This window comes from Amborella trichopoda, chromosome 10 (genome assembly GCF_054954075.1).
Source record: "Amborella trichopoda isolate Santa Cruz 75 chromosome 10, AtrichopodaSantaCruz75HAP2 v2.0, whole genome shotgun sequence".
NCBI lineage: Eukaryota > Viridiplantae > Streptophyta > Magnoliopsida > Amborellales > Amborellaceae > Amborella > Amborella trichopoda.
In genome coordinates, this window is record NC_142345.1 from 16,337,981 (window position 1) to 16,365,895 (window position 27,915).

A 27,915-nucleotide genomic window follows, 5' to 3' on the forward strand; every position below is an offset into this window, starting at 1 on the left:
AAACTTCTGCAACATTTAACAAGTGCAATCCTGCGACTGTCATGAGAGAGAATCAAATTCCAGAACAATTGAACACGACCCAACTGAAAAAGGTGAAGAAGTCCAGGAAGGTACGGGCCCAACATCTTGACAACTCCAAATGATTTTGTGATTGGGTTTATCAAGAGGGAAAAATGTTCCATTGCCATGTCTTCAAACTGGGTTATCAAGAGGATATATATGTGCAAAATACTCAATCAATATGTATGCAAACTGCGATGGTTTGGAAAGCGCACACAAAGTGTTTGATAAAATGATCAATAAAGACTACCATGATTGCCTTGTATGCGGAAATGGACATGAGTGAGGAGGCTTTGGATCTCTTTGGACAAATGGGTTCTACCAATGCGAGCCCAAATGAATTTGCATTAGTGAATGTATTGATGGCTTGCACAAAGTCTGGAGACTTAGAATTGGGTAAACAAGTTCATGAATACATAGAGAGCAATGGTATTGAGCTTAATTTTAGGGAAAATTACTAAAAACAGCCCAAATTGTACTTTCTAAACACTTTACCCCCACCCCAATCTTTTCTCATTTCTTTTTGGTAAAAACCATATTTTCTAACTAATACCCCTCAACTGAAAAAGGTATATTTTGTTTGACAAAAACAACCCTTCCCATACCTTGAACGTACGACCAAATCCTTCTGACAGACCCCAATAAACCTTTCACCGGACTGAGTTTCTAAACTACTGGAGTGCTTATGAGACAACAATATGCTGGATCGAATATCTAAAACACCGGATTGAACCAACTCCAATAGTAATATTACCGGAGTTATACTACAAATCACCGGTCTGCACATTAAACAAATTGCTGGACCGCTCAGAGACATGACCGGACTGACCCGCTAGGAACGTAATTGCCGAATTGAAGCTCCAAAACTCCGAACTATTTGACGTAGCCATATTCAACTATGCCGGACTACTTCAGTGTATTCGTCGGAGTGCTTGTGTTTCTAGGAAGCATATCGCCGGGGTGATGCGGTGAATCGCCGGACCGCAAAATTTCCAGGGAGGAAACTGCCGGTTCAATGTTCTTCACATGCCGGAGCGCTCTTCACAAGTGCCGGAGTTGTAATTTGACAGTGAACTACCCACTGGAGTGAGTTCACTAAATGCCAGAGTGCATTCTAATGGTGCCGGAGTGCGTTTTACAAGTGCCGGAGTGCCTATTTTACAGTCAACTATTCGCTGGAGCGAGTTCATCAATTGTCGGAGGGAATTCTAAAGATGCTGGAGCACGTTTTACATGTGCCGGACTGCCTATTTAATAGTGAACTATTCTCCAGAGTGCATTCCATACGTGCCGGAGGTAAAATTGGTAGGTTAAAAAAGGAAGGGCAAACTTGTTTTTTTTTCAATTTTTTTGAGATTGGCTAAATTTTGAGAAATTTTAGTGAGGAAAAATTAAGGTGGGGTTAAAGTGTTTAGAAAGTACAATTTGGGGTGTTTTTAGTAATTTTCCCTTAATTTTATTCTAGCTATTGCCTGCAAAATTTTTAATGAGATGAATGATGGAATTCCATGATCAATTGGTATATCAGGGATAGTGGCTACAAGGAGGCCTTGTTCTTTCGCGATGTGCAAGTTTTGAAAATGAAAACATATGAAGTGACAATGATGAGCTTGTTAATAGCTTGTACACATTTGGAGGCTCTACAGATGGGGAAATGGGTTCATTTGCATATCGAAAAGGAAAAGATAGAAGTAGATATATTTTTAGGTGCAGCATTAGTGGACTTTTATGCAAAATGTGGATTGATAGATAGTGCTTGGAGGGTCTTTAAGGGAATGGCTAAGAAGAATGTCTTAACTTGGACTTCTTTGATTGGAGGTTTCTCGATGTGTCGTCAAGGCCAAAATGCTATACAGCTCTTTGAAGAGACGCAAAAACTGGACTAAAAGCTGATGCCATTACTTTTGTTGGGGTTCTAACGGCTTGTAGTCATGGATGTTTGGTTGAAGAGGGTCGCCAATATTTTGATATTGATTCAATGATGATGACTGTATGATATCGAGCCTAAAGTTGAGCACTACAGCTGTATGGTTGATATATTGGGTAGGGCTGGCCACTTGGTTGAGGCTGAGGAATAGATAAGAAACATGCCCATGAAACCGGATGCTTTTGTTTTGGGAAGCCTACTTAATGCTTGTAGGATTCAGGGTAACCTTGCGATTGCTCAAAGAGTAGCTCAAAAGGCTTCTAGAGTTAGACCCTAGTAATGGAGGAGTTGCACGTTGTAGTACTTGTGTTCCATTGTTTTTTCTTCTCCAACTTGATCTCTCAAATCAACAGCAACGGCACCTGCAAAATTATGAAAATCAAGAAGTTCTAGTCAAATAAATTAAGGCAATATGAGATAGAAAGACGTAAGAAATTGAGTACCAAATTGAAATGGATTGATGTTGTAAACCTACTCTACAAAACCCTTCAGTAGTGTATGGACGCTCACGAATTCTTGAATGAAGGCGTTGATTGACTCTGAACAAGCAGTAGTAGTCATCCTATCAAAGAAAGAGCTCTTCAAATATGGAAATGCTCAATGCTTGCAATGTGAATACAAATTTTGAATATTGTTATCAAATTCCAAGTTATATTCTTTGACCATATGCAACCATTCCTTTTCAAAACCATCTATTGTCTCGAGATTACATAGTCTATGAAATTCTTGTCTCCAAGATTGGTATCGATCTCCCAAAGGACCATTAAACCAACTAGGTAACTCGGAATGAATGTGGCAAATACGAAAGGCATGTTTGGTGCAAGGTAACTCCCTTTCAATTGCGACTTTTAATGACATGTCCTGATATGTCAATATTGGATGTGGAGCCTTTCCATTCATGAAACTAAAAAGTATGCAAGTGCAACATTTTGTTAGCATCATATATATTAGCAATTCAAGAGATAAGACATGGTTTTGCATAGGTTATGAGAAACATCATTCGAGTACTTACTTTTAGAGCCCAAGAAAATGACTGTGCCTTTTCATTTCGTAATAAAACACTTCCAAAGAAACATGTATTTCCATTGTTATGTAAGCCAACCGCATATTGCATATGGCATTTTGTAGCTATTTAGATGGTAGGTTGTGTCAAATACCACAACATCATCATATAGTTCGTATGATCGAACCGATGTTCCATTTGATCAAGCAATATGCTCAAGATGGTCAAATTGGTCTACCTTCACCTCATATTTAAAATCAAAATCCTTCTTTCTCAATTATTTACAGAGCATAAGAACTTCAGAAACGTCATTTTTGCATTCCATATTCCTAATAAAAGCAAGAAAATTTCTTAGGTCCAAAGGCAAATGACCCGGTTCAACACAACTCAAACTCTAAGAATCTCATTATGCTCTTCACTGACACCCCAGCTTTTGAAACCATTACAATTCGATCTTTGATGCTTTCTGGTATGGTACGATGTGCTGGTAAGTATCGCAGTTCATTGTGGTATAGTAATGCATGGTTATGCTCATTGTTAAACAAAGCCACTCTCCATTGCATAATACCTGAGATCATCTCCTGACAAATATATATCAGTGCTGGACACCCACTTCGTAATGTTTTTCTCTTCCTTTTACCATTTATTCCACTTCTAGGCTTAGTAAAACCAGCACGATTGCAAACATAATACTTTCTTGGAATGCCTCTACTTTGCCCATCCATTCCATAATTTCTATCTTTTCGAACTAGAAAACCACAATCCCTCGCAAAGTTACAATAAAACTCACAAGCTATTTTATCACTCGAAAATATTTGATTTGCATAAGGAACTCTACTGGTACCAATCGTTTGTATTCGGGACAGGGTTGTATTTGATGGCACTGGTAAATTATTCAAGTTGAGAAAACAACTAAGAGACTATAAATTTTGGTCATGTATATGAGTATTATTGTTCACCAAGTCGTAAGGCATTAATGAAAAGAAAAAATCAAATAAAATATGAAAATCCAAACAACAAAAGACTACCTCATGAAGGCCTAGATTCACATAATCATCGTTTTTCTCAATTGGAGATGCTATATCAAAGCCACCGTTTGGCTAAGACTACCTCATGAAGGCCTAGATTCACACAATCATTGTTTTTCTCAATTGGAGATGCTATATCAAAGCCACCGTTTGGCTAGGGGATGCCATCTCATCAAACTCCTCCATTTGACTTTGAATGGGGATGTCTATGAACCAGTGTTTAAAAAAACGCCGAGTCAAACCGGACTCGCCCGGTTCGACTCAGGAATCGCCATGGACGGATCGAGTCGGCGAAAAAAACGGGATTCGTTCGGTTCTAGAGAGAACCGGACGATTCTGTACAGTAACTCGCCGATTCACTGTACGGAATCCGCGAGTCCCGTATGGTTTTTTTAATTTTATTTTATTTTATTTTAATCCATGATAGATTTTTTTGTAATACTTGATCAATTTTTTTGTAATCCATGATCGAATTGTTTTTTTTTTTTTTTTGTAATCCATGATCAAATTTTTTGTTTTTTTTTTTTTTTTGTAACCCATGATAGAATTTTTGTTAATCCATGATCGAATTTTTTGTAATCCATGATCGAAATGTTTGTTTTTTTTTCTTGTAATCCATGATCGAATGTTTTGTTTTTTTTTTTTTTTTATAACCCATGATAGAATTTTTTGTAATCCATGATCGAATGTTTTGTAATACATGATCGAAATGTTTGTTTTTTTTTTGTAATCCATGATCGAAATGTTTGTTTTTTTTTTGTAATCCATGATCGATTTTTTTGTTTTTTGCTTTTTTTGTAACCCATGATAGAGTTTTTTGTAATCCATGATTGAATTTTTTGTAATCCATGATCGAATTGTTTTTTTCTTTTTTTGTAATCCACGATTGAATTTTTTGTTTTTTTTTGTTTGTTTTTTTTTGTAATCCATGATCGAATTTTATGTAATCCATGATTGAATTTTATGTAATCCAAATCGAATTTTTTGTAATCCATGATTGAATTTTTTGAAAATTTGTGATTTTTTTTTTTTAATCCATGATCGAATTTTTTTTTGTAATCCATGATAGAATTTTTTGAAACTTTGTGATTTTTTTTTTTTAATCCATGATCGAATTTTTTTTTGTAATCCTTGATAGAATTTTTTGAAAATTTGTGATTTTGTTTTTTTAATCTATGATCGATTTTTTTGAAAATTTGTTATCATTATTTTTTAATCCATATTATTCAAAGAGAAAATGAGAGAGATGATGATTCTGAAGCCACCCTATCCCAGCCATATTATTCACATATCGAGTCTCAACAGCAACAATGCAGGTGAGCATGAAGGATGGACAATCTTCGGGGATTTTTGATTGGGAACACAACAAAACACTAACACTCAGGGATTTGGGAATAGTCAGACTCCTGCTAATATCAATGATTCGTTTTTAGATCGAATCAATGAATTGTTAAACAAATTCAATCAATGGCACCAACGTGACCAAGAAGAACAATAACGTCGTCTATCATTTTATTTTTAGATCATATGTTACTAATTTTAGGCTTTATTGTAGTCCATGTATGTTGATATACTTATTCCATGATAATTCTATATCTATCCTTTCGTGTGATGTAAATTAAATGCTGAATGGTGGTTCATGCAGGGAAAGAACATATCAATATTCGCATATTCATTCAAAAACATGAAAATTCTTAATGGAGTACCCTCATTTCTTATTGAATTCCTAAAAAATTATATTTATAATGAATTTTAATAATTTTTTCGGATTTTTTTTAAACTTTATTCTGACCGATTCACCCGATTCTCGATCCGGATGGTCGATTTGCCGATCCGGATCGGTTTTTTGGAAACCCGATCCGTATCACCGATCCGTTTTTTAAACCGTTGCTATGAACTATAACAAATCACATTGAATTAATGTTTAAAGAATCGATGGCCCGATTCGGAATCAAGTATCGATCAAATCGTTCTAGATCCATCCATAAAACGGGATCGGGCCGTTTTTATTTTTTTTGCACGAAATCGCTTAAAGATGACACATACGATAACATCATAAAGCGGACACGTCACCTCTTTGCTTTTTTTTTTTTTTTTCCAAACTGCCTAATAATTTTTTTTCTTTAAATAAGAGGAGGTACATTTTTTTTTTTTTTGAAACATCAAGACTTATTAAAAATCACATGGGTGGCAGCCCACTTTTTTTAGAAGGCACAAACCCAACACATGGGGCCACGATTAGTTGCCCACCTTTTGCAATGGCCACCTCCCGCGTGTCACTTACATAGGAGAGAATTATGCATTACTAACTTTTATATGCCTGTTTCTTCCGGGAAATCTCTTTTGCTTTGACAAAAGATGCTACATAATTAAGGGTGACGATTTCATTAATATCTCTCTTATAAACGAAACTATCATCTATAAAAATAATGGTTTACAAAATATATTTGTTTATATTTAATTTTATTTTTTATAATTTATTAAAATAAAGTACATATAACTAAGTTTAATTTACACATAAATAAAAAAAAAAAAAAAATTACACATAAAAATTTACAAGAACTAATATAATTATATGAAATTGTTTTTATTTAGGCTAATAACTCAATATAATTATGTTAAACTTGTCACTATAATTATGTGAATATGGATACATTAAAATAACATTAATATTATTATGTTGAATGGATATGATTATGTAAAACTTATTAAAAAAAGCGGATCGGTGAAGTGATAATTATACGCGATATTCACTTGCCTATTTTGTTACTTTCCTATCTTTCATATCTTGTACAATTTCTGAATTTTGTTTATTTTAGACCCCCAACCAAATACTTTAGCGTGTCTTTCTTTAGTAATCTACTATAAAATTTTAGTTATATGAATATGCTCACTTTAAAATTAATTTAATATTATTATGTTGAATGAATATAATTATACAAAAATTGTTAACTAATTTAATATAAGTATGTTAAAATTGTTATTGCTATATTGGAATTTTTTATCACTATAAATACATTAAAACATCACATAATTTAATATATTAAAGTGCTATGTTATTTAACAAATTATTATTGTTATATAGATTATATTATTTCATATTTCATCTAGATTGTATTTTTAAATAATAATTTTGAACTTTTACAAATATTAACAAATAATTTATTGTTAATTTGTTATTATTACAATAACTTATTTTATAAAGCAATAAAAAATTGATATGATTTTAAATTGTGTTAAGTTGCTATATCGAAATTCTTGAATCATGTTTATTATAATTAATAATTATATATTGATAACTAAACATTGTGTTTTATTTATTAATTATACATCCAGACAAAAAAATAGCATCTCAGTATCCATCTATTTTTACAAAGTAATCAAAATACATAATGCGCGACTCCTATTTTCTTTTAGAAACTAAAATAACACTATTTTTAGAGAATTATAGAGATTTTTTGATAAACTTTTGAGATAAAAATTATCGATTCTACGATCCGATCCACCAACTCTTTGATCCAACACGGGTTTGGGTGTGACCGATTCGAGTCACCGATACGTTTTTTTCTAAACCTTGCATTGAACAATATGGTTATCATGTTTAACAAAATAAAGTATCATCAAGAAGAATACAAACTAGAGTTATCATTAATCAATAAAAAATAGGAGAGGACTATTTCTCATTAACATAGAAAAACCAGCAATAGACTGCTTGTACTGATCCATATTTCATAATTCTTTAGGCTGATTCCTTATAAGACTGAGTTCTTTGGAGAATGTAACTTCCCATAAGCAATTTCCTCTTAAAGAATAGCCCAAGGTTTCCAACAATTTTGTATCAAACTTGGTGAAGAAGTTTTAGCAACCCATGTTCCCAAAACCCACGAGGCACCACTCTACATACTCTGCAATTGGAACTCAAACCTCAAAAGCCTTTTGCATAATGACACATAATTGACGTCTTCATTGGCAAAATTTTTATGGATATCCCAACACTCTTGACATCTAACCTCCAAAGTTAAAATAAATGCCTAACAACTTGCTCAACCTTCTAGTTATCAAGACACCCCAACCTCCCAGACGCCAACCATACATAAATCAAAGGGTAGCATTTTACATACTCTGCAATTGGGCCACATATAATTTTGGACCAATTTAGACTATGGACCATAAACAAACCTGAACCCATCAAAGAAATAGAAAGAACCCAATTTGAAGTGTTGCTTGATAAACCCAATCACAAAATCATTTGGAGCTGTCAAGATGCTGGGCCCGTACCTTCATGGACTTCACCTTCTTCACTTGGGTTGTGTTCAATTGTACTGGAATCTCATTCTCACTCATGACAGTTGCAGGCTTGCACTTGTTACCAGTTGTAGAGGGTTTCACAGATGAAAAAATGTGTTGTTCTCTGATGAGAATAAATGTGTTGTTCTCTGATGAATATACTGGATGATAAAGCATCTCTGATCAATCCGTCTCATCAGCTATTTCTTCTTCTAATTCTCTTGCATTGTCGTCTTCGACGTCTGTGGTGTCCCAATTCTGGGATAACCTTCGCTCCTCAAATAGTATTTGACTGTAATTGGGGAGGGGTTCTTCATCATAGCTCTGTGGAAAATCACAACATATATATTGTCAATTGGTAATAGAAACTTTGCAAATAAATAAAGCAGAGAAAACCCAACTAAACATTGGGGGCAAAGAGAGAGATGGGGAAACCCAATTGAAAACCTGAGAGAGAGAGATAGATGACCTAACCATATAATGTGGGATAGATTTCATATTTCGAGCCGTATAGTGTGGTATTGGGCTTTTATTGATCATGGCTTTTGATTGCTGATGTACTTTTATGGTCCTAAAAGAGCACACAACTAATGGAGAATCACTTGGTCATCATTTGCACATTATCTAAAGAAGCTTCCAATTCTTCGGCCTTTGGATTCTCCCTAACTCATATAATGTGCAAATATTCTTCTCCATGCCATAACTGAGAAAAAGGTAACACCTTTGATTTTGACACTGATCTTGGGATATCTAGGCTGCCACGAGGTCTCTCTATGCCCAAAACGAAGAGAAACAAGATGCCTTTTACATATATTGTGTTTAATTCGTCTTTTTGCAGATTTTAGACTAAGCACCCTCGTCATATCTCCTTAATATTGCATGACCACTCTCTGAAGTTTTATTGTCATAAATTATACTCATGTCACACTATAAAACTTAGAATGAGCCTGAAAAGGCTTCCGATCAAAGGTAGTACAAAAAAAATGTAACAAAGACGTCACACCTTTCAATTTACTGCAGAATAGAAGATGAGCATCCCTTGATGAAAATATGATATCTCTTAACTCACAAAATTTCTTTGAGTATGAAAATAGGCTAAAAAATACAAAATCATGCTCAGTACAAGTCCCAAATCACATCATTCAGTGAGTCTATAAACTGGTGATATTCCATCACAATACAGTTCATACAATTGAAAATCTTCAGTGAGTCTATAAACTGGTGACATTCACATCACAAATATAATTCATACAACAAAAAGTCAGGATGAATGTCCCTAAAAAAAATCTTCTCTCAATCCACAGAGAGTTTCCCTTGAAACTTTTTTGTTGAAAACTAGACTCAAAACCACAATTTTATATCATGGTGTGAATCCCAAATAATATATTTTAACAGGGAAATAAATAAGTGACATTCACATCACAAAAGAATTTTATATCATGGTGTGAATCCCAAAGAATTCCAAGATGAGCACTCTCTAGTAAAAATACCTTTTCTCTCTACCCACATGGATTTTCCCTTTCAAAAATTTTTGGTTCAAAAGTAAACTCAAAATGGTAACAAATTTCTATGGAGTTTCTCTCTTATGTTTTTGTTTGTTAGAAAGTAGACTTAAAAAAGCAATAGAAAAACTTGGTATGGGCCTCAACATTCTGTTAAGAAGGGATATAAAATTGTCATTCATGTCACAAAAACAGCCTTAATTGCAGAAAAAAAATAGATTTTAGTAACTTTCAATAAAATAACCATATCTCTCAATCCACAAGGGGTTTCACAATTTTGTTTGAAAGTATACTAAAAATGAGTGAATAACGGTCAACTCCTCTCCAAAAAATAAAACTATTTAGTTGCTGAAACAAATTCACGGAACATAATACACAGTTCCTAGATTATGTGGGATCAATACTAGTACCCCATAATGATGAGTCCATAACTGTCAATCCCCACATGATCTTCTGATGAAACTTTGAAGGGAGATATTATTCTCAGCAACAAAAAATACAAATATATTAGGCCCCAAGAAAAATACCTCATCCTCTGATCCATAACAGTGCACCAAAAACACAAAAATTCCTAATCTGCAGAGTGTCTCCCAGTGTTCAACGCCAATAAATCTTCTAGAGGTGCATTGCTTGCCCACAAAGCCATTGGCTCCCAAGTTATCATTCAAAACTCACAAAAACAGCAAAAACAAAAATAATATAGCTGCAAGAGATCTGTTCTAACACCAATGAAAGTAGGACAATGTGATTTAGCTAAGTATGTATAGTTAAATTTTTTCTTTTCTTTCTTTTATTCATAACAACTAGAACACTTACAGGTGTTCAAAATTAAAAATTTATTCATAAAGTATACTCTAATACATTCTAGGATCTTTTCTTGTACACCATTAATATTCTATATAATTATACAAAATACAATGCATGAAGAATCAAGAAACATTAAGGCATTAGATTTACCGAATACCTTGCCTTACGTTATCCCTAGGGACTTCGTACACCCCACACTGGGTCTCCTCCACCAATGGCACACACGATCTTAGTCCTAATCTTGTCTCATAATTCGGGAAGCCTAGGCAAAACCTTTTAAGAGCATGACATGAGATAGAACAAATCTCATAGCACAAGAAAATAACACAAGTATCATCTAATCTAGGACATACCACCCTCTAATGGCTTGGGCGTGCCCCTTAGGGTTTACTCTAAGCTCAAAAGTAACTCAAAACCCTAACGAGAAGAGAGAGAGAGAGAGAGAGTGAGTGGGGCATACCTTCCAATGTGAGAGGGAAAGAGGCCAATCCGATTTCAAAAGTGTAGAGAATACATCCTCAAAGAGAATATTTATAGAGAGGAGACTAGGGTTTTGAGGTCTAGGGTTTTGTCATCATTAGGAGATTTAATATTAACTGTAAATCTTGGAGACTTGTGGGATGAAAAGATCTGAGAATTTCATTCCTTAAATCAGTCATCATGATTAATAAATGAGCTAGAACCATTATCCCCAGTGTTTCAAAAAGTGGGCCGCCCAACGCCTGGGCGGTTCTGGGGCCTGGGCGCATTGCCCAGGTTTAGGCGCCACGAAAAAAGGGATATCCCTAAACACCCACTTAGACGCCTCGGAACCCGCGTAGGCACCGCCTGAACCCGCCTAGGGCTTGCGCCCTGCCCAAGGGCGGATATGCCCCTCGTTGAGGGTATTTTTGAGCCATGTTTTTAATACTAAAGGTGAAAATTAGGTTCATTTGAAACTTAAAACACATTAGAACCTATTTTAGAGAGAGAAAACCCCCAAAATGTTTTTACTAGGCCGCCTAGTGCTTTTTGAAACACTGATTATCTGTCTATTTCCATAACTCTATTCCCATCAAATATTTTGTATAAAGAAAATACTATGTATTTATAAATCTAATTTCTATTAATTTCTACACCTTCCTATGTTAAATCAATCAACCTTATTCCATAAAACCTTCATTTTATTTTCAGAACAAGTAGGTGGCTTCCATCACAAGCCACACACTAAGAAGAAAGAATGGAATGTGAGGTGTCCCACACATGGTGAGCTATGTGGGCCTCACACCCCCACCTAATGGGCTCAAATGAGGTGGGCCCAAAGTCCTAATGGGTCCCCGCACCGTAAAGAAAATTTAGATAAGTAAAAAGAATTTTAAAAAACTAGTAACTCTCTTAATTAAATAAATCCAGAAAATTAATTTTTCATTAGTTAAATTTTTTATTAAAATATAATATCCAGAAAGATCTAAAAAATCATTTTAATAATCTAAAATATAATTAAAACATAATTACATAAATAAACATATTTAAGAAGATTTGATGGAAATTGGATCCAAAAAGTTAGGAATATCACATATATATTGAGGACTCCATCGCTTCTAGAAATCGCATCTCACTGTCATCTTCTCAAACTGATCCAACAATTCCCATGACCTACAACCCTTTCCAGGGGATTTATGCTTGGACTATCAAAGTTAACCTATAAATGAATAAGACATGATCCTAACCATATAGATTATATATTCCTTCCATATGACGAGTTCAAGCTCCATTCTAGCACAATACCTCATGAGTCCTTCTAACACAGTCTAGTATTGCTGGGAGACATTTATTCAGCACATTACACAATACACCCTCACCTAGAGAGCTGCATCCCAGACGACTATCTAGTGTACATGCCGTACGATGGTAATGATGAAGATTTGGCCTTTGTCCTTTCCGGCCAACTATCGCACACAGGGGTCACACCCAGTCCCTTGGCGAACCACCGTGGGCACAACTTTGACTGCATCAAAGGATACCCAAAAACCTTTATTGATTGTGAAAAAATTCCCAAGGCTACATGTTTTCAGACATCAACTTGAACCATAACCCGTCAAAACTCAGGTGAGTCACAACATCATCATGGCATCAGTGATGCTTCACCACCCTGGACCATTGCACACAATCCATCTGGACTATGTTCCCACTGGAGCTATCACAACACTACAGTCATAGTTTTACATGCTCTCATAAGAACTTTAAATAGCCACATAACCTCAACATCCATGACAACAAATACTGAAACAATGCCAAGAGGTTCCAGGAAAAAATCATCGTTACTATGCTATAATCAACTTTAAGCTAAAGTTCAAATTGAACAATTAAACATGAGAACAATAATAAAGTTCTCTCTCAAATGTATTTCAAGAATACGTTCAGGCTCCTCAAGCTCAACGACAAGAAGAAAAGAAACTGAAACTGAAACGATAGAAGAAAACAGAGACTTGAATAAAGAGAAGAAATAGTATTACCCAGCAAAAGTTCATTAAACATAAGAAGAAAAGGAAAATTAAACAACAGGAGTAACAGAGAAGTGGAAAATGACACAAACAGTTACCTAACAAAAAAAAAAAAAAGTAAATGCCAAACAGAGAGGTGGAGTGATGAGAAAAGGATAGTGTGAGCTGGCCTTTTGATGTTCATGCAAAAAATATGAGAAGAAGCTTAGAGGTATGGGCCAACCAATTCTTAATCTGCAAAGGAAGTCATGCTCCTGAAAATAAAAAGAGAAACCATGTGAGAGGGAGATCGAGAGATTGGGGGGACAGAGAGAGAGAATGAGGGAGAGGGCTGAACCAGGAAAAAAGGAATAAAAAAACAAAAACAAATTGCAAAAAAATAGCCATGGAAGAGAGTTACATCATATAGAGCGGCATATTGAGAGATACATAAAGAGTTACCTGTGCCAAGGAGAGAGATCCAGCTGCAATGGGCAGCTTTTATATTAGGGTTTCCTTCTTTGCTTTCTCTTAATTGTAGAGGGTTAGGGATTAGGACCTGAGCGTTATCTATAATCGGAGAGAAGAGAGTAGCATGAGAAGGAGAAGGTTGAGTTTCATGGAGGTTTTAGGGGGCCGAGAGAGCGAGAGGGTTGATGAAAAGAAACGAGAGAGGAGTGGAAGCAGAGAAAGAGAGAGAGCGATTACGTGTAGAAAGAGAGGGATCCCAAAAGTTTGAGGAAATAGAGAGAGAAACCATGTGAAAGAGAGGTAAAGTTAGAGCAAAATTGAGAAATTGGGCTGAGAGAGAGAAAGAAAGAGTACCTTGCTATAATAGGTGAAAAGGCCCTAAGAGTGGTGTGGTATTCTCTTGGGGAGATTTGCAACTTGAAGAGACTTGTGGGAGTGGGTTGAAGGTGAGGGGGAAAGAGAGAGGAGAGAGGCGTTGAGAGGGATGGAGAGTACGGATAGATAGAGAGGAGAGAAGAAAGTGAATGAAAAGGAGCCTCTGCAAACTTAGGCAGATGGTCGAATCTCCACCATCCATTCCAAAAATTTGAACAGAATGCAGGAAGCCCACTAACTCTATGGAGGCCACCAAATGATTGGCGTTCCATAGGTTTTTCCTATATATGTGTATGTATATTCGTTCTTTGGAACTTGAGTCTGTGCTTTGAAAGGGGGTCAGATCTATGCGCACATAACCTCGACCCGGTACGGTCTTGGTTGGGGCATCCTCAATCTAGAACCAACCCCAACCCCAAACCCAACCCCAACTAGAATTGTGATTCCAATTATAATTCTTAAGACAGCAATTCTAACTTAACCCCCAATTCAATGCTCCATCCCTATGGATGCCCATAAAAATTGATACACTTGCGTGGTGTCCAATTACTTTGGTTGGAGATGCATAGCATGTTCTACTTAGGAAGGTCACACACTCTGGGTCGGCCCTCAAATGTTAATAGGGTATGTTTAGCTCGTCCATAAGTTTTTTATCATCGAATCACTGATCACAGACAAGGAAGAATTGCTGGCTGCAGAGAATACTAGACATAGGCAGATCTGGATATCAAACAATTTTGTAATATATAACTGCAGAAGCACTACTCAAAATTTTATAAGTTGCCCAGGTGATCAGAATCACTACTGGATAAGATTTTCATAAGACCCTCACCACTTCGTAACCATCAGCAATCAATTGAATATTGCAAAACCAAGGGTTGCCTTCATAAGACCCTCGCCGCTTTATAACCATCAGCAATGTTGAACATCAAAGCAAATAGATGCCCACTGAATAGGAAAAGAAATGAGTTACGTTTAATCTTGGATTGTATTGTTCACCAGATTCAGACATAGGAAGACAACCTAATTTAGAACATGTGCAAGGGACTTCAGGAAATAACTCGGTAACAGTGTCAATAGCTACTTAATTTAGCTTAGGGCCTTGCAGATTACAACAACGAGGGAATTGTAGCAGAAGTCTCTCCTCCTAAACCAGTTTGTCAACGTTAGGTGCCAACATTATGTCACTAGATCCAGGAGGAAGGGGATAAAAAGCACCACTTACATGAGAGAGGAAAACAGGGCCAGATTTCTTCCACCCTTTCATATATAGAGAGAGCAAGGGAGAGAGATGAATAAGAGGGCGGATCTAGAGAGCGAGAAAGAGAGACGAATAAGGGGGCCAGGTAGTCACCGCTCTTAGGGCCAGATAGTCACCGCTCTCAAAGAGAGGGAGGGAGATACTTGAAAGGGGGGATTTTCCCCCTTTTCGAGAGAGAGATATGAAAGTGGGGCAGAACTGTCCCCTTTCTAGAGAGACAAAAAGGGGGATAGAACCGCCTCCCTTTGAGAGAGAGAGATGAAAGGGGGGGCAGAACTGTCCCCTTTTTAGAGAAAGACAAAAAGGGGATAGAACCGCCTCCCTTTGAGAGAGAGAGAGGGGTGAAAAGTGGGATTGGGATCTGGCCCCTTTTAGAAACTAGGAGAAAGATGAAAAATAGGTAGGATCTGTCCCACTTTTAGAGTGAGTGAGTGAGAGACAAAGAACCCATGTACCTGAGTGGGTACATGGGTTCTTGGCTCGGCAGCTAGCCGAGGCTGAGTCCCTTGGCCAATTCCATGTGGACTCTGGCCCAGTTGTTGAAAACTGATCAAGGCAGCACAAAGCAACACAGACACATTTGGGAGGATGATCAGCATCTAAACTATGCTTGTACCACTTAGGTAACGCTTTTAGTACTGGCAGAATGAAACTTCGGACCAAAGAGATTAGGATGCCAGTCAAGGCATTGTTTTTTCGATAAAAGGACCTGAACCAAACCTCTGCAACCTGAACTGCTGCACCTCAATTAAATGTGGAAGCATGAAGTGTAGAAGCATCTACTTCTAGATGAAAGTCCCCTCATATCTAATGTGGTTTTCTCAGGCTAACAGAAGCCTTTGAATCAATAGTTTGCTAATCAAGCGGCAGCTCAAACAAGGAGGATGGAGATAAAGGGAACCAAAAGAACCAAGTGACATTACCCACGTATATTTAGGAGTCACAACAAAAGAAAGAGGTTCTCAGCGTCGAGTTATCTCATGAATGTTTAGCATATGAAAGCTGCAAAGAGAAGTTTCATCTTGAAGGGCCTAGAACAATACAATCTGTATATAAGCACTCACTTAGCTACTACACTTGGCTACTACACGCATTGCTTAGACACAACCTCTTGACTTATACATATGGATTTTGAATTGTAAAGGTAACAGCAGGTTTACTCCAAAAAAAAAAAAAGTGCCTGCAGGTTGATAAAGGTCATGCTTTTCCTCTTTTTTTTTCCCTTCATTTTATAAATGAAGTCAATGTTTTTCCTCAAGAATCAAAAAGTGATGTTCCCAAATGGAGCTTTTTCTCAATTGCAAAATTTAAACCCTTTGTGCATGTACAACAAATAATGTGTAAAAAGGATAGTATGGAACTTAAATATTTTTCTTCTTCCTATTAGGTATGACATATAGATACATTCTCAGCCCAATAAAACCCAGTCATGCCAAGGAACCATCTAAACGCAATCAACCATTCATTTTCTTCAGTTCAAAGGTGTCATTGACAAGCATAATTGAGAGTTCAATCGGCAATCATTGAACTTCTAATGGAGTACAGGAAAGAATAGCATGGTTTTGCAACCTTGAGAAGCTAAAAACACATATTCCTGATCCCATTTAAGAAAGTGAACCAATAGGTCCACGTATTGTTTCCTTTGAACATAGGGGATCTGTTTAAGAGGACTAATGGAGCATCAAATCCAGTCATATCATCTCCCAGGGGCTCAAAATTACACTTTCCAGTTGCACTGTCAGCTTCCAGGGGTAACCTTTATGAGAAGGCCATTAAGGGAACTAGTGTCTACCTTCCCAATGAAGGGATGGATCACTTTGAAACTGCCCATCTCTAGAAGAATGGAGCTCCAATGAGCAGATAAACAAGCCATGAGGTTCATGGTAATTAGTGGATAGAATGAAAGATCGTAAATATTTAGCAGCTTTACTCAAATGTAAACATAATTGGTACGAAAGATGATCATATAACAAATTGTGTAGGCAAATTATTGAGTGTATGTATAGTTAGTGTTGCTCTGCAGAGGAACACTTTATATAGAGTTAATTGAGATGCAAAACCCATCTATGGAAACACAGAATTACAGGCACCTACTCGTTTCCTAAGGTTAAATGTCAAATACTTTTCCCAGAAATATAGAAATGAACCCCAGAATAAACTTCTCTAATTTCTATGGAAATATGGTGTCCCATTAGTCTAGGATCACAAGAGAGAGTATGTTTAGCATTCTAAAGTTACTATGCAAAAAGGACTGTCTTAATATTCAAGAAAAAACAGAATGGATCACTTTCAAGTCAATAATATTATAATGACAGTGGCTACAAGCTACCTCCCTTAGAAATGATAAAACAAAGAATGTCCAGCTTACAAAATCTTAACTTTAGCAGCTAGAGTCTACAGGACAAGCTGAAAACTGCCCAAACTTGTACCATAGCTTCAATTAAAGGCTTAAACTGCAAACCAAACTCAACCCACTTAAAAACGCAGGTGGTTCATCATGTCAACCCACCAACCCACCATACTTCAAAAGAAGTACCATTAATGACCACCATCAAAGCTTATCTTCACTTGTGCCGTTACTTTCAGGGAAACCTGCTTCTACACTCACCTCCTCAGTGATCTTCTTTTCATCAGATGATACCCCCACATTAGAGGAGTGATTTTTTAAGACCACAGCAATGTCTGTCTCAGAAGCCCCCGCCAGCTTGAACCTCTCAAGGGCTGCATCCAAGTTGTTCTTCCATTTATCAGCCATCCCTAATTTGCACTCGATTTGCGAACGCTCAAAGAGCATGTTACCCCAGAAAAGATGAATCTGAGACCTCATAACAAGAGCTTGCTCCGCCATTGACTCTGCAGAGAGCTCTCCATTTCCCTCAGTGGAGTTGGAAGAATTCCCTGAAGCAATGACCTTCTTTCTTCTTTTAAGCATTTCTTCTTTCTTGCTGGCACTAACCCTAGGATCATTATTATTCTTCTGTTGCTCCTCTAACTTCTCCCACATCTCTGTGGCAGCTCTCATCTTCTCTTCCGCACTATCAAAAAGTCTAATTGTTTCTTCTGAATCCCAATTTGATAAATCCATTTTACATGCTAAGGCATAAGACCACCCAAGTTTCGCAGTCTCAAAATGTTGTTGCCCCAGCGCAAGTAAGCCCTCATAAAAATCAGGTTTTATTCTAAGGGCCTCCTCGTATTTCTGTCCAGCCTGAGAATACCTGTCTTGGACCCAGTCATAGGCAACTCGAAGGATTTCCTCTTGCTTTGATGAAGGGTCCTCGGCATCCAAAGGAATGCGCTTCCTAGCTGCACACATGTGTACATTGCCCCAATTGAAGAAGGCCAAAGCTGCCACTTCCTGAAACTTAGCAGCGGCCATTTCAAACAAGCCTTGTGCCTCTTCACTAGTCACGGTTTCCTCCAATGCCTCCGAACAAAGCTCCATCCCCAACTCATGCAGATCCACATGAGCATCTGGATCGATACCCACATGAGAACGAAACAATTGAGCAAACTCAAAGAGCCAATCATCCATCTCCATCACCTCATCTTCACCCTTCTCTTTTCTTTCAGCTTCACCCTCCTCTTTTTGCTTCTTTTCTTTTACAACAGAGTCAATGTCAATTGCGGAACCAGTTTCCTCTCCAACCATTGCCAGAGGCCCCTCCTCTTCTTCATCTTCCACTAAAGGCTCCTGCTTGGGACTAACCTCCACAACATGAAGCCTCAAAACTCCAAGAGATTCCTCTAAAACCTCACCCTCGATAGATCCATCAACCACATCCTTCTTCTTCAACAAGTCAGCGCATAGCTCTGCCAACCTTAACTCTTCTGTTCCTGTGATTGTAACAAGATCCCCCTCCGAATCCCTGTACTTCATCAACACCGACTTTGAGCATGGGAACTTCTTCCTCACAATCTCCCTCAAAACCTTGTACCCACAACTTGCCGGCATCTGCGCAAGCCTGATGTCATGATCATATACCAACTTCAGTGGCCTCCAACGCACAGATAACTTCAAATTCAAGTCCCTCTCTTCTTTGCCCATATTCACAGTCCTGTATGCCGCTGGCTTCAAATTTGCAGGCTTTGTGGGAGTGAGAACAGTCTCGGACGGAGTAGAAGGGGAAACCATTTTGGGTGTTTGTTTCAAAACAGGATGACCCCTCAATGAGGACAATGGTTCTTCAAGTGGGGAAGGCGGGGGAGCTTTACTCAGCTTCTTGGGGCGTGCTGGCAAGCACGGGCCAAGCCCTGCGATCGGGGCACCCCCAACTGCAGACGCACCAAGGGCAGCTGGCGATGTTCCTGCATACGAAGATGAGGCCACCAAAGGCCTCTGCTGGAGGTCCTGCTGGGCAGGGTCATGGACAAGAGGAACACGCAGGCGGCGAGCGAGCTCAATGGCATCACCATTGCGAGGGTCCGCCTGCAGCAGCATCTGTACATCGCGCATGGCAAGATCGAGCCTCCCCAGGGCCTCGTGGGCACGGGCACGGCGGAGGAGTGCCCTTGGGAAGCCCGGCTGCGACTCAAGAGCAAGGGAGCACTCCGCCACTACAGCATCATAGCGCACAGGTTTCATCTGCATGAGGCATGCGGCACGATTGCTGTGGAAGACAGCACGGTCGGGGTGGGACTTTGGCGTGAGCTTGAGAGCCTGCTCGTATTGCTCGAGGGCACCCATATAGTCCTTGGATTGGAAGCGGCGGTTCCCCTCTTCCTTGAGCTCATGGGCACGTTTTAAGAAGATTGTTGACTCTGTATCCAGTCCGTTGTTAATGGTCTCGCCCCCATTTCCGCCACTGCCAGTGCCCACTGCTGATGCTAATGTAGCTGCGGCTGCCTTCTTTTTTTTCCCACCAGACTTGCCCATTGTTACCAATTTGTTGGCCTCCACAATTCAATCACCTCAATGAAGCGCCAATCTACAAGTTAAGAGGCAAAGCTCCCTCCGCTCTGTTATTGAAAGAAAAAGCAAAGCTCTCTTCCACCTGGGCTCCGATATTGAAAGAAAGGGGAAAAGCTCTATGCCACCCCCTCTCTGTGCATTTATTCCCTCTAACAATGAAAAACTCTTCAACAAATAGATAAAAAAAATTTTCAATCCTAAATCAAGACCAGACTGGTTTCAATCCTAAAAAATGACCAGACCGAACTCTCTCTCTCTCTATAAAAAAATCTCTTCCACCAAATAAATGACCTAAAACTCTAGCAGTCAAACAAACAAACAGATCAAAAGCTCCAAATTCATATAAAACAATTAGCTTTGTTTCGCCTACTCTGTGAGTGAATGTGCAGGCGGCCCGAGATTAGATGGATGAAGAGGGACTTACCTCAAAGCGAGAGGAGAGAGAGAAAGAAAGAGGTCAGAATGATTCATTCATTTTTCAACGAAGCGGGGAGGAGGGTCAAATCGATATGCCTCCATGTGTACAGGAAACAGATAGATTTCGTAAAACCCTAGAAACTCCGATGCAAGGGAGGGGACTCTATTTCTCGCCTCGGTCCTTCGGGAGTTTATCCCGTGATTGTAAAGCAATTACCCTTTACCAAGGAAAAAGTTCATATAAGATCTCAACCACGGGTACGGTGCGCCTGACAATCCCACTATTGATGGTTGTTCATGCGGTGAAAGACCTCAAAGTGATCATTTCGACGTCACTATTGATGGTTGTTCATGTGGTGAAAGACCTCAAAGTGATCATGTCGATGTCGAGATTCGTAGATACGAAAAAAAAAAAAAGGGGACTTTTTATCTTAAAAACATTACATCCTCAAACGCATTATTTGGATAGTCGATTTTTAAATTTTCAACCGTTTACAGATAACTTCAAAATTTATAATTGGGGCAATAATAGATGTTCATATTATTGCAAGGTTTTACGGTACCGAAGTTGTATTCATAATTTTGTGAGGCACCTTACTTCAATAGTAAAAGGTTGACACCTTATATGAACCTCACCCATTTAAGGTTTCTTTAAGGTGTCATCCATATACAATCTAAGATGCATCTCAATATTATGTGAAAAATACAATTTCGGTGCCATAAAGCCTTATGATGATATGAGATCTATTGTTGCTCCCAATTATGATATTTAAAATTTCAGAAATAGTGATGATGAAGCATATCTATACACACTTGAAAATCTTGAAAATGGACGGTCTAGATAATGTGCCAGAAAATTAACAATTTTTAAGACTAAAAACCATTTTTTTTTTAATCTCGAAGTTAAGATGACCGATTTGAGGGTTTTCCAATATAAAAACCACCTTCTCTAATGAGTTTTTTTGGTGCATCTTACCTTAAAGTATAAAGTTGACACCTTATATCAACAATTTCCTTTACCAAAATGTCAACCACTTGTGCTAATGAAGGCGCTCGAAATAACTCGAATGCAAAGAGTGTATTTATTAAGCCTCTTGCGGGACCACATTATTTATGTGAACAGTCATCATCGGCACTACAATATTTGACCCTTGATTTTTCAATTTATATAAGACCGATGCAATTACAATCCTCCAGTATCTTTATATGCTCATTAATTGTATGCAAAGGGTTACGTCGTGCCAACATAAACGTATTTGGTTCAATGGTGCATGGGCGACCAACCAAGTAGCCTTGCAAAGTCTTTAGGAGACAGGAAAGCCCCTAGTAGACCACTCCTGAGCATCATTTGTTTTTTTGTTTTTTTGGGTAATTCAGTGGAGGAAGATAGGCCCCTACCGAATTCTTTCAAGTAGATTAGGAGTTAGCTTTTTGAAGGTATTAATCGGGTGGTGTTAATGGTGGGAATGAAAACCACAACTTGGCGACTAGAGTGTGGGGTGCTACCACCACGCATGAATAACGCCTTGACTAAGTGCTCATGACGCGTATGCGCATGATGGTCACGGTCAATATGAAGTGATGAAAGCAAAAGAGCATCAGGGGAGGGTGGAAATGATGCATGAAATGGCAATATGTGTCAAAAGTTGCTCAATAAACTCAATGGCACCACAATTGCACCAAAAATAAGCATTGGGGCATTCGATCAAACACCGGGTGTGCAATGGAAAAGTAAAAGAAAGATGGGCAGCCAAGAATGATGGAAAACGACATGGAAAGCAAAGAAATGAAACAAGGATCGTGCCTTGAGGTTGGGAGGAGCTAGTGCTGGCCTTGGCTTCAAGAATCACTTGTTGATTGAAAATTACTCTCTCAAAGAGAAAAATGCAAGCGGTAAAGAAAAGTAAAAACCCTAAACTCACTTTGGGGGTAAACTTTCTCTCTCTCTCTTATACACAGTGAATTCCTTGGCATGTGCATCGGTGCGGCCCCTTTATTCCTCTCTTTTTATCCTCTTCTCTCACACTTTCGCTGTGGCCTCTTGGGTACGCGCCTAGGCGCAGCCCCATCACACCCCCTTTATAGCTTTACATCTCGGTTTGTCATGAATACCTGGGCATGTGCCGAGACGCGGCCTCGTCAAGCCTTCTGTCTCTCTCTCTCTCTCAACTCGCTACGAGTTCTCGAGCACGTGCCCAAGTGTGGCCCAACAAAAGTCTACTATTCCTTTACCGCCTGTTTTGCCACAAGCTTTTGGGCACGTGCCTAGGCGCGGCCCTATCAAATTCATCTCGCTTCTCTCATTTGTTAAAGGTGCACTTAAGTCTGAACCCATCCCTCTTGAGTATACCAAATTTGCACCTAAGTGTGGGCCCATTATTGTTTCTACTCTTATGGGCCCATGTCCAAGAGTGCCTCTTTCGCTACCCTTCGCAATCTCTTCATGGACCCACACAAAGCCCTTGGCTTAGCTATGAGCTTAGCACACAGTTGTGCACAATAACACATGGTAGTCAAATGAGTTATGCTCTTTGCGCTACCTACACACACTAGCCCCTCAGCAGGTAACCTTTGGCCAAAGTGAAGCCTAGAACCCTAAGCTCATTAGCCCCCTTTCTAAACAAGCTATGAGCTTCCTAATCCACTATAACCCTGGGTTCAGCCCAATCATCTTTGGGGAATCTTAAAGACAATTCTTGTCTTTTAAGGAAATAGAGTCTTACACTTAACTCCAAATGCCTCGCTAAAACCATGGGAGTCTCAACCACCCCATCACAGGCCTTTGTTCACTTGGGCTTCACTGCAAATCTCCATCATTCCCATGAAGTATATGGTTAGATGCCTCGATCTCACCCTTCTCGAGATGACTTGGTGGCATGGTTCTGGGTTCGAGATAGACTTGGGACCTGAGACCGCTGTCTCGGGAACTGTGTAAGGCAGACGCGGACAGGAATACCAACCAGTGAGAGAGGAATTGAGTCATGAGGCGGGACTTACCTCACGTGGGTCTGTGATAAGCTCAGGCTAACTCGCATGGGTGCCTTATTAGATCACATAGAATACCCCCCTGGCCGGTGGCTGGTTCAGAAACGTCTCCCTTGGCTTATTTCTTCATACCTACAATAACACACACATTAGAACACAGACAAGTGCGTCCTAGACCCCACCTTGTCATAGGGTGAGCGCACACGTGCGTGTGTACCCAAAGAAAATAGAAGAATTAACATAATGGAGTCCATGTCAATTCGACAGCCTTACGATGTTTCCTTGACGAGGGACTCTTAATACATATCTTACAATAAAGAAAGAAAGAAAACGGGTGAGATAGAGAAGGTGAAAGAGAAAAGAAGAAAAGAAGAAAAGAAGAAAGAAAGAAGAGTTTGAAGGCTGGTCTGCTTTTCACCCAATACTTCAAAGAAAAGAGAAATACATTGAAGACCGGTCTGCTTTTTACTCTGTACTTTAGAGAAAGTAGAATTTTGAAGGCTGATATGCTTTTCCCAGTACATCAGAGAAAAGGAAAAATTTGAAGGCTGGTCTGCTTTTCACCTAGTACTTCAGAGAAAAGGAGAATTTTGAAGGCTGGTTTGGTTTTCACATAGTACTTCAAAGGTCATGTGTATTTTGGAAAACAAAGAGAAGAGAAAGAAAAAGAATAAAGGCTAGTATGTCTTTCAACTAGTCCTCTAGAGAAAATGTATATTTTCAAGAGAAGAGAGACACGAAGGCTGGTTTGGCTTTCACCTGGATCCTTCAGAGAAAGAGAAATGAGAAACGAATGCTGATTTGTTTTTCACTCATATCCTTCAGAGATGAGTATTTTAGAAGAAAGAGAAAGGAGATACGAAGGCTAGTTTGACTTTCACTCAACACTACAGAGATAAAATATATTTTTTTTTGAGAAGAGAGAAAAGAGAAACGAAGACGGGTTTGTTTTTCACCTAGATACTTCAGAGACAAAGAAAGAAAAGTGTTTGCTTTAGAGAGAGGAAGAAGAAAAGAGATGGGAGAAGGTGAAGGTTAGCTTGCCTCTCGCTAAACCTTCCCAAGGGGAGAAGAGAAGAAAGAGAGAAGAGAAGAGAAGAGAAGAAAGAGAGAAGAAAAGAGAAGAGAAGAAAGAGAGAAGAGAAGTGAAAGAGAGAGAGAAGAAGTTTGACCGAGCGGTTAGATTGGCACATTGGCAAGATTGACACGGCGGCTAGTCTGACGTGGCAACTAGATGGGCACGGTGACTTAAACCGACACGATGGCTAGACTGCTCAACGATAAGACTGGTACAGAGCTGGTCTGGCGCAGCGGCTGGTCTGACACGACAGTTAGATGGGCACAGTAACTATACCAGTATGATGGCTAGGATGCTCGGTGATAAGACTAGCACAACAGGATAAGGCTCAGCCTGTCCTTTGGCCAAGCAAGCAAAGGAGAGAGAGCGAAGAAAGGAGAAAGAGGTTGTGCTCCGCAAGACAGAGAAAAAAGAGAGAGAAAGAAGTGCCACACCCGACAGTGTGTGCTGCCGTGTAGGAGAAAAAGGGGGAGAGAAGAAAGTTCACGCTCGGCAGTGCTCACTGCCATGCAAGACATAGGGAAGAGAGAAGAGAGAGAGGGTCGCGCTCCACAGTATTCATTATCGTACGAGACAGAGAGAAAAAAGAAGAGAGAGAGGGTCACACTCGACAATGTTTATTGCCACACACGATAGGAGAGAGAAAGAAGAGAGAGAAGTTAGTGCCCTGTAGTGTTCACTGCCGTGCACGGCAAAAGAGAGAGAAGGTCGCGCTCGGCAATGTTCACTGTCATGCACGATAGAAGAGAGAAAGAAGAGGGAAGGTCACGCTGGACAGTGTTCACTGCCATGCATGACAGAAGAGGGAAAGAAGAGAGAGAATATCATGCTCGACAGTGTTCACTACCATGCACGACAGAAGAAAGAAAGAGGAGCAAGAAGAGGAAAGAAGATGATAGAAAAGAAAAGAAGAAGAGAGAAGGGGAAGAAGAAGAGATATATATGAAATATGAAGAGAGAGAAGGGAAAAAAGAAGAGAGAGAAGGAAAAGAGAAGAGAGAGAAAGGAAAGAAGAAGCGAGAAAAAAGAAAGAAGAAGAGACAGAAAAGAAAGAAGAGACAGAAAAGAAAGAAAAAGAGAGAGAACGGACAAAAGAAGAGAGAAGAAAGGAAAGATGAAAGAAGAGAGAGAAAGGAGAGAGGAAAAAGAGAGGAGAGAGAAAGTTACCTTTGAAGCTTAGAGGCACCCGTCTAGATTTTCTCTCTCCTCTCTCTCTCCAAGCCGTGACCCAAAACTCAAGCAAAAGGGAATTTTTTAATTCATGAAAGAAGGGTCCTTTACATGAAGAGAGTACGTGCTTATATAGAATTTAGGTCTAAACATGGGTGGATACCCAAATTCTAACTTAATTGATGAAAATTAACAATTCAATGAATTAAAAAAAATTAAGAAAAATAGGGGCAAAATGATGATTTTGCCGCTGCACCAATAATCTGTGAAATTTTGAATCAATCCCTATAATGGCCATGCAATCTTCACGATCTTCCAAGATCTGTTCGGGGTCCTTCTGGTCTTCTTCCAGCTAAAATATTATTCTTTTCTTGATCGGCTCGGGAAGTTGATCGTTTTGATACCCTTTTCTCATCATGGATCGGACTCTTGAGCCATGATCATGACACGACAAAAATATGGGAAAACATGTGACCTTAGATTTAGGATTCAGCGCGTTTCTAATTGTTTTTCACTGGTTTCTTCATCATAGCGTGACGAGCATGTTGCCATGATTGTTTTGCAAAAAGAACGGCCCGATTTGGTGCCCAGACGATCGTTTTCCAAATTGGGAAACTTTGCCTGGACTTTAGTTTTAGATGGCCAGAATTTGCCGCAATTTTGTACTCATCGTGCGTCAAATATGACCGTCCATCACTTGCGAGGTTTGGTTCGGATGAAGCCTCTGACTTCATGTTCGTAATGGGTCTAGTTTGAGGTCGATCCGACAAGCAAGCATCATGATGTGGGCTTTTGATCGAGAGGATATGCTTATGGAAATTCCCTGCTACTTTTGGAGTTTTACGGTGAACTTCTCTTCGATTTCTCTCGGCTTGGGCCCTGCCATTGTGTGTACCATATATCAAATCGACAAGGTCAACGAGACGACCATGATCCCAAATTTAGGCTCAATCTGACCCGGGATGAGCCCAAAATTGAGATCTATAGTTTCCATTATTTGATACTGGTTCACCGAGGGTTCACCGTAATAGTGTACGACCTACCCATTTCAGGTAATTTCGTCATAACTTGCTTAAGAAGTGTCCAAATGTGCTGAAAATTGGTACCCGAGGGTTTTCAAACATTCTGAATCTGATGGTGATGGTTTGGAGACCATTTGACACTCCAATAATGGTGATGTAGTTCAGAGTCCATTTTTCAGCATGATAGAGGCAAAATTTCTCGAAATTGTTTTATCATCTGCCCTGCCTAAAATTCGTCGGATTGTAACGAAACTTGGCAAGTGTTTTTAAGAAACCCTTAGGCACGATCTTGAACCTTCTTAGGCCATTTTGAGATCATCAAAAATTTCACTTCTAGACTAAGGCCTATTGACCTATGGCTTCCTTAGTCCACAGACATTTTGGTTCCTATGGACTTAGGTCATGAAATTCTCTCTCCTTATTCATACCGGGGATAGAAGTGATAGAAAATGACCTCAAATAGCTTGTCCTACCGAATGTTGTGCTTCGAGAGAAGCGAGAAGTACAACATTAGGAAACAAAATTGTTCCTTTGACTTTAGTTTTCTTCCTGGCTATTAGATCACACTAACGCCAAAGGGACACTCATGTAAAGCTGCTTCCTAGAGGGATAACCAAGGTGCTATGATGGTTGGGGGCCTTGTTGTGGACCCAGACGTGGAGACTTTTGGGGGATGTTTTTAGAGTCCTCACCCTTACTGGACGTATTAGATGCTTTTAGAGTCTTCACCCTTGTTGAACGTATAAGATGTTTTTAAAGTCTTCACCTTTATCGGACTTTTTGTGATGTTGTTTGCTGCTACAACAAGTTTTCCTTGACAAGCAGGGTACTTTTGAGGGCTCCATCATGTCATGTCCAGTTGGGGGATTTTTGTTGGCTGACCCGAATGTATGGTCCGGCTTTGGTGAGGCGGCCTTGAAAGGTCTCTATCTTGGTTACTGTGGGTAGGTATTGACCTGATTTGACAGTTTCTTGCTTGTGATGGATCTTGAGGGATGATTTTAACGTATACACTTCGTTGGACGTATGGTGGGATGATTTTAAAGTCTACATCCTATTGGACATACGAGCGACGTTGTTTGCAGCCTCACCAGGTTTGCTTGGCATGGATTGTCAGTTTCTTGCATGTGAATGATCTTGTTTTTGGG

At 39.1% G+C, this 27,915-nt stretch overlaps 1 protein-coding gene and 2 long non-coding RNA genes across 3 annotated transcripts; 1 reads left to right on the forward strand and 2 right to left on the reverse strand.

The window, feature by feature from the left end:
* Positions 1–381: 381 nt before the first annotated feature.
* Positions 382–2,629, forward strand: LOC110007672 (uncharacterized). Its single transcript, XR_002281729.2, has 2 exons — positions 382–1,365; positions 1,589–2,629. It is a non-coding gene; the product is annotated as an uncharacterized LOC110007672 (long non-coding RNA).
* A 5,006-nt stretch (positions 2,630–7,635) lies between these two features.
* LOC148780067 (uncharacterized) lies at positions 7,636–15,297 on the reverse strand. Its single transcript, XR_016042694.1, has 3 exons — positions 13,539–15,297; positions 13,268–13,351; positions 7,636–8,629 (listed from the first exon to the last, which is right to left on the reverse strand). It is a non-coding gene; the product is annotated as an uncharacterized LOC148780067 (long non-coding RNA).
* Positions 15,298–17,462: 2,165 nt separating this feature from the next.
* On the reverse strand, positions 17,463–21,056 carry PHOX2 (Octicosapeptide/Phox/Bem1p (PB1) domain-containing protein / tetratricopeptide repeat (TPR)-containing protein). The gene has a single exon (XM_006849009.4). It carries the CDS (start codon positions 20,057–20,059, stop codon positions 17,735–17,737), a length of 2,325 nt encoding a protein of 774 aa, XP_006849072.2. The 5' UTR covers positions 20,060–21,056; the 3' UTR covers positions 17,463–17,734.
* Between the last annotated feature and the right edge of the window lie 6,859 nt (positions 21,057–27,915).